This window comes from Hakea prostrata, chromosome 8 (genome assembly GCF_041222555.1).
Source record: "Hakea prostrata isolate BN-2017 chromosome 8, UWA_Hpros_2, whole genome shotgun sequence".
Taxonomy (NCBI): domain Eukaryota; kingdom Viridiplantae; phylum Streptophyta; class Magnoliopsida; order Proteales; family Proteaceae; genus Hakea; species Hakea prostrata.
In genome coordinates this window covers 32,067,487-32,080,786 of record NC_142607.1, presented here as the reverse complement: position 1 = coordinate 32,080,786, position 13,300 = coordinate 32,067,487, and the positions used below count along the sequence as shown (strand labels likewise).

Here is a 13,300-nt window from a genome sequence, read left to right as displayed (position 1 = left end):
ATTGCTTAAATTCAAACTTTTGACCATTTTCATTATCGTTGTCATTATTATTTGGAAGAAAATTTTATTAAATTGCTTAGATCATGAGAAATTACCAATAACCACTCATTCCACACAAATATAGAGTGATCTGGCGTCGCTAGTTTTCTTGGTAACAACACCCTAGGGCATGCATGGTTTATTGGTTTATAGAAACAAAGATTGAGGCTAGTGCAGGAGTTCTTGAAGCCTATCACTTGGAATGCCATGGAGAAGCAAATCTAGTGCATAGAGGATTTCCTTGCATCAATGGTCGCAAATTACAATTCCGGCAGCATGTTGCTGTTTATATTTGTCCATGAGATGTCTAATGATGCCATAGGGAAACCTTGTTATAGACAAGTAACTTGGACTTGACTATAAGTTACTTGCCTATACATGGTTTTACCTTTTGACAGCTCTCTCCCTTATTTTATTTTTACTTTTGTTTTGCTTTTTGGTAAGAAGATATTCATTCCAAAAGTAGGCAAACCGAGGCTGCAACATCCTGATTACAAAAATCAAAAGTCAACAAGAGGAACAAGGGTACAGTGACTTGTTTGCCACTAACAAGATCATCCTAGCTAAGGAATAAGATACATAATTAAAAACCCTAGAGACATAATTAACTACAAAATCCCCCTTAGAAGAAATTACATGCTGCATGTCTTCAATCATAAGGCCCGCCTCTCTAATTGAAGGGATTTTTCTGTTGATCGTACACGAAGAGACCTAGAGACCTAGTACACATTGGTTATTCATTATTACTCTTTAGCATTATGGTTTTACTGGTTTCTACCAAAAACCAAATGATTTCAGATGACACACCTGCCTACTGCTAGTGTGTACTTAAACATTTCAGATCAACTTTGGCTGGAAGAATTATTTTAGTCAATTGGGTAAGAATAAAAGGGCAATCGAGGTTTATCCTTTGCGAGCAATGATTTGGCCAAGTAAAGATCAGTTTTTGACTCATTGAGCTCAATTTTTGACTCTCCTGGGGTTGGTCCCCAATCGAACCCTTGGAGAAGTCTCGCTAGCAGCATAACAGTCATAGCCGACCCGAGCTCGACCCCTAAGCACCCACGCCTCCCGGTGCTAAATGAGATGAACCGTAACTCTGGTTCAACCAAATCAATCACCACAGAGGGATCCGTCAAATGTCGCTCGGGCTTGAACTCAAGTGGGTCATCCCAAACTCTAGGGTTCCGACCTAGCCCAACTCTACTTATTAGGACATGACTCCCCTTAGGCATGAAATAACCAGCAACCACTGTATCAGCATTGGAGACATGTGGAACATTAAAAGGGCCAACCGGGTGTAGTCGAAAGGCTTCCCTAGCACATGCCTTGATGTAATTCAGTTGCCTTATGTCCGATTCTTCAACTAACCTTTCCTTTCCGACAACACGGTCAATTTCTTCAATAGCTTTCTGAAGCATCTCGGGCTTGTTAATCATCTCTGCCAATGCCCATTCAATTGCATTTGATGGATTGTCCACCGATGCATACATTAATTCCTGCAAAAATGGTTTCACACATAGCAAATTAAACTTCTGCATCATAAAGAAATAAAGAATGAATGATGTACATAGAAAGAATCATACGGCAATTTGAGCTTTAGTCTCTTCTGATGATAGCAAGGGGTTCCCATTTGAATCTTTTATGGAAATGAAGATATCAAGAAGATCTTGAGCTTCCTTCTTTTTCCCATCTCTCCATTCTTGGATCCTTTCATCGATTATGGGGTTATGGTACTTGTCAACAATCCTGATACCATCCCGGATGATTTTTTCATGTCCATTCAGATCGAACCCCCGCAGACAAGGCATGTAGTCGGATACACAAAATATGTAAAATTGAGAAAGCACCGTGAAGAGTGCATCAACATGTTCTTCTTCTTCTTCACCAGGTCCTCCATCCTTCCTTCCTTTCCCGAAGTATCTCTTGTTGAACATCATCTTCCTAATGACGTTTCCACAGTAATGCCTGGCTGCAACTCTTATGTCCACAACAGAACCACTAATGCATTTGTTGTATACGTAACGGACAAGATTATCAGCTTCTTCAGTTCTTATCTCTAGAAGCCATCTGATTCTCATGGGATGTATAACTTGAGAAGCCACCACCTTTCTCATCTTCTTCCATTGATCACCCCATGGTGTAACAACAGTGGACAAAAACCCACGGCTTGCATACTCAGTTGCCATTGTAATGGGTCTTGAAGCAAACATAGAGTCATGTTTTTTCAAGAACTCTCTAGCGATTTCAGGGCAAGTAACAGGAATTACATGTACCTCACCAAATCGAAAACATGCAATTTCAATATTCTTCTCCTTCATGAAACCAAGAATCCATCGGAATACAGGCTCCTTACGGAACAGTTCTGGAATGCTACCAACTATAGGCCATGGAACCGGACCTGGCGGGAGTGGAGCTGGTCTAGACTTCTTATGAACCTCAGCCCAAAGTTGGGCAATGAGGAGAAAGGAAACAAAGATGAAAAGTGCAGTAGTTGGGTGAGTGAAGCTCCTTAGGGTTCCACTTAGCATGGTGGTCACCCAGTCTGGAATAACACTCCATGGGGAGATATTGGAGGTGATGTATTCCATGACTATCAAGAAGATGCTAAACCTTGAAGGTGGTGTTTGGGTGGTGATTAAGGGATGAAAGGAGGGGGCAGGGTAGCCTTACATATAGTGAGTAAATTGGCATATTCTTCTAAGTTTCGTGGTTAACATAATCCACAAACTGGTTCATAACATGTTTTATGCATGGGTTCGCATACGAACACTACAGTAGATCATAGCCTTTCTGCCTTTCAGGTCTCTTTCATTTCAGAGTCTCTCTGGTGTGTTTTACTATATATATTTCCACATTTTTGGTGTGTTTGGATCCGTCTCTCTCTTCCTTACTCCTTCCACTTCTTTCTTTCGTTTCAAGTGGAGCTTAAGGGCTGGAGTTAAAGTGACTGAAAAATATTGCTTAGAATGCCTTAACAGCATGGTTGGTCGTATATATTTCTGAAGTGACACTGTCTCAATGATTTCCCCATTAGTTGAATTGAAAAAAAAAAACTTGTGGTGGTGCGGTTGTGGCCGGCTTACGGTGAGGGAGACAGAACTCTTTGACAAACAACTTTTAAACGTGCTTCGCATGCAAGGTTGTGCCTGTGGTACCGACGTACCGTACAGGTTAGATTGCTGCTTCCCGTCGTTTTTCTAGGACAGTGGTAATTAGCTATAGCGGATAGTACACAGATATTATCTTCAAAGAAGTGGTATCGTAGTGAGACACGAAAATAAGACAAGATACTGTGTATTTTATGAGGGCTATATCCTCTCAACCCAGCCTGGCCATCTACTTATTCATGGACACTCACCTGAGTGTGTGACTTACAGTCACAAGATCTGCCCATATCAAGACAAGATAGTGTGCATTTCACGTTCATGTATGTGTGGGTGAATGGATAAGAAGCAGACTGAGTGAAAAGGATATGAACTCCATTTTATAAGGATTATCAGCCCCAGATCAAAATTTTCTCTCACGACATTTGATGATTGGAATCCATCTCTCTTAGCATTCATGGAATATGATCAAATTTGTGGCTAAATTAATGTCACTGGTAAAGATTTAATCTCAGCAGAATTGTTTTGGTGAAATTTTATAATTCATCTTTTTCTATATGAAATTTTGAAGGGGAAAAAAAAAATTTCTTCCAATCGAGTAATTTTTAAAATGTGTTTAAATTATTATATTTTTTTAAATTATTAGGTCTATTATGGTGCTGGAGGTGCTTTTTTTTTTTTCTTCCCCCCTCACATTGGTGCTTGGTGTTTGTTTGGTTTAACACTCTTACACAAGAGTTCAGCAGTATCCCAGCACAGATGTTTAAGTTGGTCCTCATAATTTTCTTTCTTTTGGTTGAGTCGGGGTAAAGTTGATTGACATGATTTTTTTTCAGCCACCGGTGGTGGGGGCAGTGGTGGCCAAAAAGGGAGGGGGTGTGGTGGTTTCTAGCTGTGGCATGCAGTTCCGGTAAGATAAGGTATAGCAAGAAGATGGGTGAAAGGGAAACTCCTTCACCCACCTAAGGGTTAGGTACGGGAGGGTAGTTTTGTCATACTACATAAGGGTATTTTGGTCATTTTGAATTACTTTACACAATTTTACTCATAACCAATACTAAAATGTGAAACACCAGTAACATTTGCACTTAAAGGAGGTGCCTTCAATTTCGGCCCCATTTAAGGAAGCAACCAATAAAAAAAACTCCATTTTAAATCTAAGTTTTAAGTTTCGTTAGGGAAAGAAAGGAACCAAAGTCATTGAGAGGAGGAAGAAAGATGTTCTTTTTCTTTTCTTTTCTTTTTTCCCCTTGCAGGGTAAGAATAGAAGATGATTTATTTTATTTTATTTTATTTTTTGAAATTTTGAGAAGAAAAGACAATTTAGTACTTAATTTAGGTTTAAGGTTAATTTTCCCCTAATTATTAAGGGTTTTAATGTAATTTAATAAAAAGTGTTAACAAGTAATATAAAATTTCAAGGTTATCTTAGGATTTTTGAATAAATTAAAAATGCCATGCCATCACACATCACTAAACTACGAAGCTTAACGATTGGGGACGTCAGTTATTACAGACAAAGTCGAAGGTTGGATTAGTAATTGCAAAAAATATAGGGAATAAAGTAGTAATTAAGATATAGCACTGGGAGGAAATAGTAAGTATCAAAATATTAGGTACACCTTCTATCAACAAATTATTTCTTTAAAATGATTGAAGCACTCCCCCCCCCCCCTTTCAATAACATATATTGTCTATTTAATTAAAAGAATTACTTCATAGGAAAAAATGTAATTAAAATAATCACTTCACCCTCGCTATCTCACTCCAATCCATTATCCATGATTTCGAGTTCCATAAACTCTCAACTCCTGAGCCCTATTTTACATGGTCTAACAGGCAAAAACCACCAAACCTCATTAAAGAAAAATTGGATCACATCCTTGCCTCTCCCTTATGGGTAAGCCTCTACCCCAACCCCTCTGTATTCAATCTCGTAGCCATTAGATCCAACCATAATCTTATCATATTGCAACCCTGTGATCCACCACTTTGTGGTAGAAAGTTGTTTCTACAAAACCCCCGTAATTATAACTCGGGATCCATATTACAAGTTCGAGTACCTGAAGGTCCAACCGGAATAAGCTGTGGACTATCCAGATTGAAGCCCATGATCCATACCCCGAACCCATGGATATGGATTCTACCAATGAAGAACCTCCATTTTGGGGACCCAAAAGAGATCCAATAGAAACCCTGATGGACTAGGAAGGTGGATCTCTAGCCTGAGACAAGTCAAGTTTGAAGATTTACAAGATCAAAGTAAGAATCCCCCATGTGTTGGTTTATGTTAGGTTAGTGTCGGGGATCAACCAGTTGAGCCAAGCACCCAAGTACTGAAAAGTACTAGGGGGCAGTTGTTTAAGGCGGTTGATTGACCCAACCAACCACCCCAAGCGACCGGCCAGGTCTAATTGCCGGATTAAACCCTAATTTGCCCCCGACCCTCTATAAATAGCCATCCATGACCTAATTTCATATTCTTTTATTCATGGAGACTACTATGGACAGTTAGGAGGCAGAGTACACGTCTTCGGTGGTGAAGAACACTTGAATCACGATGAAGTTTTGGTTCTTGATTTATCTTGCAAATCGGTTGGAGGTTATTTAATCACATGCTCTCCCTACTTATCTCTCTTTAGTAGTAATGTGGTTTTCCTCTCTCCATGACTCTATAGGCAATGAGTTATGAGGGTTAGAATCTTCATCAATGACCGCAACTAGATCACACCCGAAGATGGATTCTCATATCCGAATCAAGGGTTGGTTTAGTTGAAGGAGATGAAGTGGATACTAAATCTTCCTCTTTTGTAATTTTTAGATTGAGATGGACTTTCTAATATGTTACGGAAGATATTCGGATTTGGATCATTCCAAAATCAAATCGAGGATGAGTAATCAAAATTTGGAATTTTGAACTAACGAGTCTAACTTAAAAGGGGGCAATCAGTCAAGGCAGTTGATTGACCCAACCAACCGCCATGAGCTACTAGCTAGGTCACAGTAGCTTGGTCTGTCTAAGTTTTTCTATGTTTTAACCTTTGACTTAAATGTATCTTTGTAACCTTAATCTAGATGATCTCTGAGGTTTACTAAACTTGTTATTTATAAAGTTTGATTGCACTTTTCAGTAGTTTTTTCACTTCGACAGGTTAGGTTACACATTTCTGTATATATGATATGACATGTAATGTGATGAACTGTGTATAACTTTGATGCATAAGTGATCATATAACTTCTTGTTACAATAATTTGAATGATTCATTGATAATAATATGTTGTGTATGATGATTAAATGTACTTGTTGAATGTTGAAATATGGGATATTGTAATTTGTAACTATGATTGAGGGTATCCTTACTAGGTTTCCTTAGCTTGGGATATGAGAGACTGTGGTATGAGCCACTGTTCTATGATGCCTCCAACACTATCATGGTTGCTGGACTTTATACCTAGGAGGTTTATATTGCACGGTTAGAAACCCATACATGCTACTACCCTTTTGACGGGGGTATTGAAGCCAAATGACCCGTGATAATGGTGACATGATTCTATTTCATCCTACAGCGGTAGTTAGTCTAATGCAGAGACTTAGTGGTCCACTATTGATCATGCATTGGTAGGGTTGCATATGTTAGGGTTGGGCTCATGGGAATCCAATAAGTGGCTTGGGAGTCGTGAGGGGACATGAGAGCATCCACCCCAACAATATGTGGATGACCATAAGGTTAGGGAATGCAGTCAAATAGAGGTAGCTAGTCTGTGAAGATTCTCATTCCTAGGTGGAGAAGGATACTTAACAAAATTGGTTGGGGCCATAGGGGAAGTATCTGGACTACATGTAGTATGTTAGTGTAGGACTTTGCATTGGACTAAAATCCCTAACATGAGCCAGTACTCATGCCAATGGTTGTGGTGAGAGAGTGTGGACCTAAACCCCAACCATGGTTGATTGATGAGGGCCAAACCCCTTGCCAGGGATCCCAACAGAGGTTACCAGTCCGTGAGGAATCAGAGTGAGTAAACTTACACAAAGGAGGGCTGGTGTTATATCTTAAAGCATGTCTACCATACTAGAGACTTGCATGGTAAGCTACTAGATGCATCCATACATATGCATATCATCTTTCTCTTATGTTATTTACCATAATATGACATTTACATGTATATGAGACTTGTTGCCTTGCTGAGTTCATCGGAACTCATTCTTTTTGTAGATTATTGTTATATTATTCAGATGGCAATACTGAAATGGGAGAAATTATGTATGACTGGGGAGAACCCCGTGAAGAAACTCTAGAGGCTTTAGTGGGAGGTAGCAATGTACAGCATGAAGCCACTTGCAAGTGCATGGAGTGCGCTTACAGCTCCTATTGATGGCAAAAGAATCTAGGTGATTCACTGAAGGAAGGTTGGATGACTTCGTTCATTGAGAAATTATAAGAAAAAATCGTCATCCTTGAAAAAGAATAAAATAACAATTAAACTATGATTTATTCTGCTTCCATTGAGATACCCTTTTGGACACATTTACTTTATTCATTCCTTTGATTATATTCTTTCCTCATTGGACTTTGGATACTTGTATATCCTTTTTATTTAATTATTAGATTGTTTTTTCTCTTGATTTATTATTATGTGCATTTATTATCACTGATGGCTAAATCGAGGATCTTGTGACTGTGGATTGCACCCACGGGTTGTCGGGCGGGACCGATACCAATGGGTGAGGTGTGACAATTCCATTTCCAGAACTCATGGTTATTTCACCCTGCCTTCCATGAGGATATTAGAAATGCATGGACTCAAGATAATGTGACACCCCTTGGTTGAAGATTGGCAAGCTTCTCTAGATTCTTACAGAACTAGAATAAATAGTCTTTGCTAATTTTGATAATCTTGATGACTAGTTAGTAGCTGAGGTTAAAACCCTAATACTGTCCCCTAACCCTGACTAGACTTGATCAATAATAAGAAGGACTTGTTGTCTTGGGCCTTGAATGCTAAAGAATTTTCTTGGTTCCGAAAATCTAGTAGCAAACACATTTTTGATGGGGACTGGAACACCAAACTCTACCACTTTGTCTTCAAAGATACACCACCACAGAAGAAGAATTAAGTCAATCAATCATGATGGAAGCTGCTTCACCTCACCTAGAGAAATTGCAAGGGCGTTTGCCAGCTATATGGAGAATTTATACACTTCTTCTCAACCCTTAGATCAATCTTTTGTGGAATGTATGTGTGATACGAGAAAAATTGCACCGAACCCATTGGATCGGGTTCACAGTCTTCATCCTAGTTAGACCAAAACCTAATTTAATAAGCATAAGGGTGCCACACTTCAGTTACAAGTCGGGTACGACCTCCCGAACTTTGCAGTAGACGAAGCTGACTTGTAGGAGGCAACTATCAGGAGAGCGGTGAGGGAATCGTGCTTAGATTGGTAACTACTTGCGTCCCCGAATATCTAGGGAGAAACCCTATGATCGGACGGCCACCGAAAGAGATCGAGACTTCACTCAACGGTCGAGAATTGGAGGTGAAGTCTATATAAACAAGTGATCAACTCACTCTAAAGGTATCTGAATTGTTTCCCGATTACGTATTTATTCTTATGCTCTGCAATCAGCCAAAGCCTTCATGATCAGTCCTAGTTACTGACTTAAGCTTCGGAGGTGGCCTCCTGACCCCCACGGTTGGGCCACGTCTAACTCTTTTTTGCAGGCCATAACCAGGAGAGCCGGAGGCTTAACATTTTCTAGACGCATCATTTGGCGTCGTCTATGGGAAACGTTTCAAGAAGTCATGGTTACTAGATCGGTAGCAGCTGCGGCGGCTCAGCGAGAATTGGTTCTCCATCCTCCTCCTGATGGGAATAATCCAATGGATATTCTTGAAGGAAGCCGAGTCCAGGAAGTACGACAAGATGGAGTGGATGGAAATGAACACGAAAACCATCCTAATCCTCTTCAGCAGCAATTGGATCAAATGCAGGTCCAGTTCTTGGAAATGCAGCAAATGCTCCATACGTTAGCTAGGCAAGTAGACGCTCCTCAGGCTCCTGATCAGTTGGAGGCTAGGAGACGTGCGGGAGAGGCAGATAGGCGTGTACCTCTCGTATGAGCACCATCAAACGAAGGAGACGAACAACCAGCCGAAGGCCAGAATTTTGGCCCTTACACTCAGAGGGATCTCCTAAGACGAATCCAAGAATTGAGAACTGGCAAATTACCCAGAAGAGGCGATCGGCATGACAAGCCGCAAGCTATCCGAACTGAATCCCGAACGAGACTGTCGAGAGGAGTTCGCACTCACTCCCCAACATCCAGGCTTTTGGAAAGGACGACCGTTCGAACGGAGGATGGACGATCGTTGCATATTGGCAAAGAGCTAGCCAACATAAACCAAAGGTTGGGGCAACTCTCTCGAGGGCGAAAAACTGATGATATCTATTCGGTCATCCGAAAAACTCCTTTTGCTGATGCTATTGCTCTGTTCGAGTTTCCACACAATTTTAGACTCCCAACTTTCACAACTTTTGATGGTTCGAGAGACCCCATAGCCCATATTAGGTATTATCAGCAGACAATGGCGGTAGCTGGAAACTCTTACGAGATTCTTTGCAAAGTATTCGCCTCTTCCCTAACCGGGACAGCACAGAAGTGGTTCTCAAACCTTCCTTTGGGAAGAATCAACGATTCGATGAGCTTGCCCGCAAGTTCATCAGACATTTTCAGAGTGGTATCCAAATCAAGAAAATGGAGTAAACACTCTTTACAATCAAGCAGGGAAGGAATGAATCGATTCGGGAGTACTTGAAGAGATTCAATAAAGTTACCATGGAGATAGAGAATTTGGACGAACAGGTGGCAAAAACGGATCTCTTCACGGGGTTAACCAACCGAAAGCTGCTGGAATATTTACTTCAGGATATGCCATCCACCTATGCTGAATTAGTGCAACTGTGTCAAAAACAGGCAGAAATGGCGGAGATACTTGATGCACGACAAGGGGAACCTAAAACAACAACCAAGGAACCAAAGGTCCCCGAGAGAAGCCAGAAGCAAACGCAGCCTGTTCAGGATCGAGATCGGGCCAGAAAGCCTGACTACACGCCATTGAATGCTCCTTAATCGGAGATATTTATGCAGATCAAGAATCAGGATATTTTGAGATGGCCATCCAAGATAGTAACAAACATAGGAGAAAAGAATATGGAGAAATACTACCATTTTCACAAAGACTATGGGCACTACACTAATGACTGTAGGCACCTCAAGGCAAATATCGAAAGATTGATCAATCAAGGGCATCTCTCAAATTTTGTGAAAGTTCGGGAGGATGAGAAGAGAACGACCAATGAAAAAAGGGATTGTTCGGCAAGCAGGGAGCGTCGGGTCGAAGCTCCAAAGTCTATAAAAGGAAAGGAATTGGTGGGACCTAGCAGATCCCCAATTCTCACTATATTTGGAGGACTCGGACCCAAGTCCATGCGGAAGCTAAAAGCAAAATCAAAATTCGTGGGATTGGGAGAATCCCAAAAAAGAAAGAAAGTGGAAGAAATTCCCATCACTTTCGGTGAAGAAGACGAGCGAGGCGTGTGCATGCCTCATGATGATGCAATTGTTATCAAAGTAAAGATCAGGCAAAGGGAGGTACACAGGGTCCTAGTCGACATGGGATCTTCGGCTGATCTTCTTTCTTATAAAGCTTTTCAGAAGCTAAATGTCGAGGAAGGTCTGATGAAGCCATCTTCAACACACCTCTATGGATTTATTGGTTCATCTGCCATAGCCGAGGGATCAGTTTAGTTGGATCTTTCGGTAGGAAATTTCCCAAAAGAATCCACCATTTGGGTAAATTTTCTGGTGGTTCGGGACCTTCCTGCTTACAACATGATCCTCGGTAGGCCTTCGTTGATGAAGCTAGGCGCCATAGTCTCGCCAAAACATATGAAGATAAAGTTTCCCACCGACACTGGAATTGGGCAAGTAATTTCAGATCAAAAGCTATCCCAACAATGTTATTTGGCCTATCTCAAAGAAAAGGTAGGACCAGAAAAAGCCACAGCCTTACTGATCCAGGTAGGGGATGATCAAGACAAAGACACCATGTAGAGGCCCGAACCCATGGAAAAATTAGATCGAATCTGCTTGCAGCTAGATGATGAGACAAAATCCACTTATATTGGATCCGAACAATCAGAACCCTTCAAGGAAGAATTGAAAACTTTCCTTCAAAAAAGCATAGATGTGTTTACTTGGTCAGCAAACAATATGGCAGGAATTGATCTAGCCGTGGCTGAACACAAGCTATGGATTAATTCAAATGTCAAGCCCGTAATCCAGAGAAGATGAAACTTCTCGATTGAAAAACACGAGGCTATCAGAGGAGAGGTCAAGAAACTAAAAAGTATGGTTTTATTGAACCATCGAGTGTCCAACATGGTTGTCCAATGTTGTGATGGTAAAGAAGTCGAACGGGAAGTGGAGGACGTGTACTGATTACACAGACCTCAAAAAAGCATGCCCGAAGGACTGTTATCCTTTACCATGTATAGATCTTCTAATCAATGCGACTGCTGGTTATGAAACGTTAAGTTTCATGGACGCTTATTCTAGGTACAAGCAAATCCTGATGAATAAGGAAGATGAGAGATTCAAAACCTTCATAACCGATCGGGAGAGTTATTTTTAGAAAGTTATGCCGTTCGGTTTGAAGAATGCGGGAGCTACATATCAGAGAGCTGTAAACAAGATCTTTAGTGATCTGATCGGAAAAAACATGGAGGCAGACATAGATGATATGCTAGTAAAAAGTCTTCAGAGGACAGGACACATTGCAGATCTTAGGGAAGTATTTTCCGTTTTAAGGAAATACCATATGAGGCTAAATCCGGAGAAATGTGCCTTTGAGGTATCTTCGGGAAAATTCCTGGGCTTTATGGTTTCTCAAAGGGGAATTGAGGCAAACCCTGTCAAGATACAAGCTTTGACCAACATGGATCCCCTAAAGACTGTTCAGGATATACAGTGTATGACCGGACGGACAGCAGCTCTGACCCAATTCATCTCACAGTCGGGAGAAAAATGCTTACCTTTCTTTAAAGCCCTGAAGGATTTAAGGGGAAGTAAAGAAGCATGATGGACGAACGAATGTTAGAAGGCTTTAGAGGAATTGAAAAGACGGCTAGGGCAACCGCCACTACTTTCTTGGCCTTAGAAGGGCGAAACTTTGCAAGTATATTTGGCAACATCACAGTCGGCCGTGAGTGTTGTCCTCATTCAGGAGAAAGAAAGGAAACAATGGCCCATTTACTATGTCAGCCATGTACTCCTAGATCCCGAGAAAAGATATTCAACGATCGAGAAACAGGCGTTGGCACTTATGATAGCAGCCTGAAAGTTAAGACCGTATTTCCAGGCTCATCCGATCGAGGTGCTGACCAATTCCCCTTTAAAAAAGGTTCTGTTTAAACTAGATTTATCAGGAAGAATGGTTGCATGGTCGGTAGAGCTAGGGGAATTCCAGGTAGATTTTAAGCCCCGAACTGCTATAAAAGCACAAGCCCTGGCCGATTTTATAGTGGAGTCCATAACCCCGATCGAGGAAGAAGGAGAACCTACCTTGCCAAGTATGTGGCACATATATGTTGACGGTTCTAGCAATAACTTTGGTTCGGGAGCGGGCGTTTTGCTAAAAAGTCAGGGAGGCTTTCTGATCCTATATGCTTTAATGTTCGGGCTCGAGGCAAGTAACAACGAAGCAGAATATGAAGCTTTCATCGTGGGGCTCCGGATCACTAAAGCTTTGGCAGTAGCTAAAGCAATAATATACAGTGATTCCCAACTTATCGTCAACCAAGTAGAAGGAGAATACGGAATAAAAGAGCCTCGATTACAAAAGTACCAAGAGCTGATCCGAACTCTAAGGAAGGAATTCAAAGATATAAGGGTATGTCAAATACCCCGAAAGGAGAACTCGTAGCCAGATGACTCTTGAGGTTGGCGAACGCTAAGAGAAAAACCTTAGAACCATCGGTCTACATTGAGGAGTTAAATTTCCCGAGCGCAAAGGTCGACCTCGTTACGTATATAGAAAGCAAAAAGTGTTGGATGGACCCCATCATTGAGTATATTCGAGATGATAAA

General features: G+C 41.1%; 1 protein-coding gene and 1 pseudogene across 1 annotated transcript; one reads left to right on the top strand and one right to left on the bottom strand.

The window, feature by feature from the left end:
• Positions 1–905: 905 nt before the first annotated feature.
• Positions 906–2,630, bottom strand: LOC149007576 (tryptophan N-monooxygenase CYP79A68 pseudogene; annotated as a pseudogene).
• Positions 2,631–10,363: 7,733 nt separating this feature from the next.
• On the top strand, positions 10,364–10,960 carry LOC149007575 (uncharacterized). Its single transcript, XM_089167103.1, has one exon. It carries the CDS (start codon positions 10,364–10,366, stop codon positions 10,958–10,960), a length of 597 nt encoding a protein of 198 aa, XP_089023229.1.
• Positions 10,961–13,300: the final 2,340 nt, after the last annotated feature.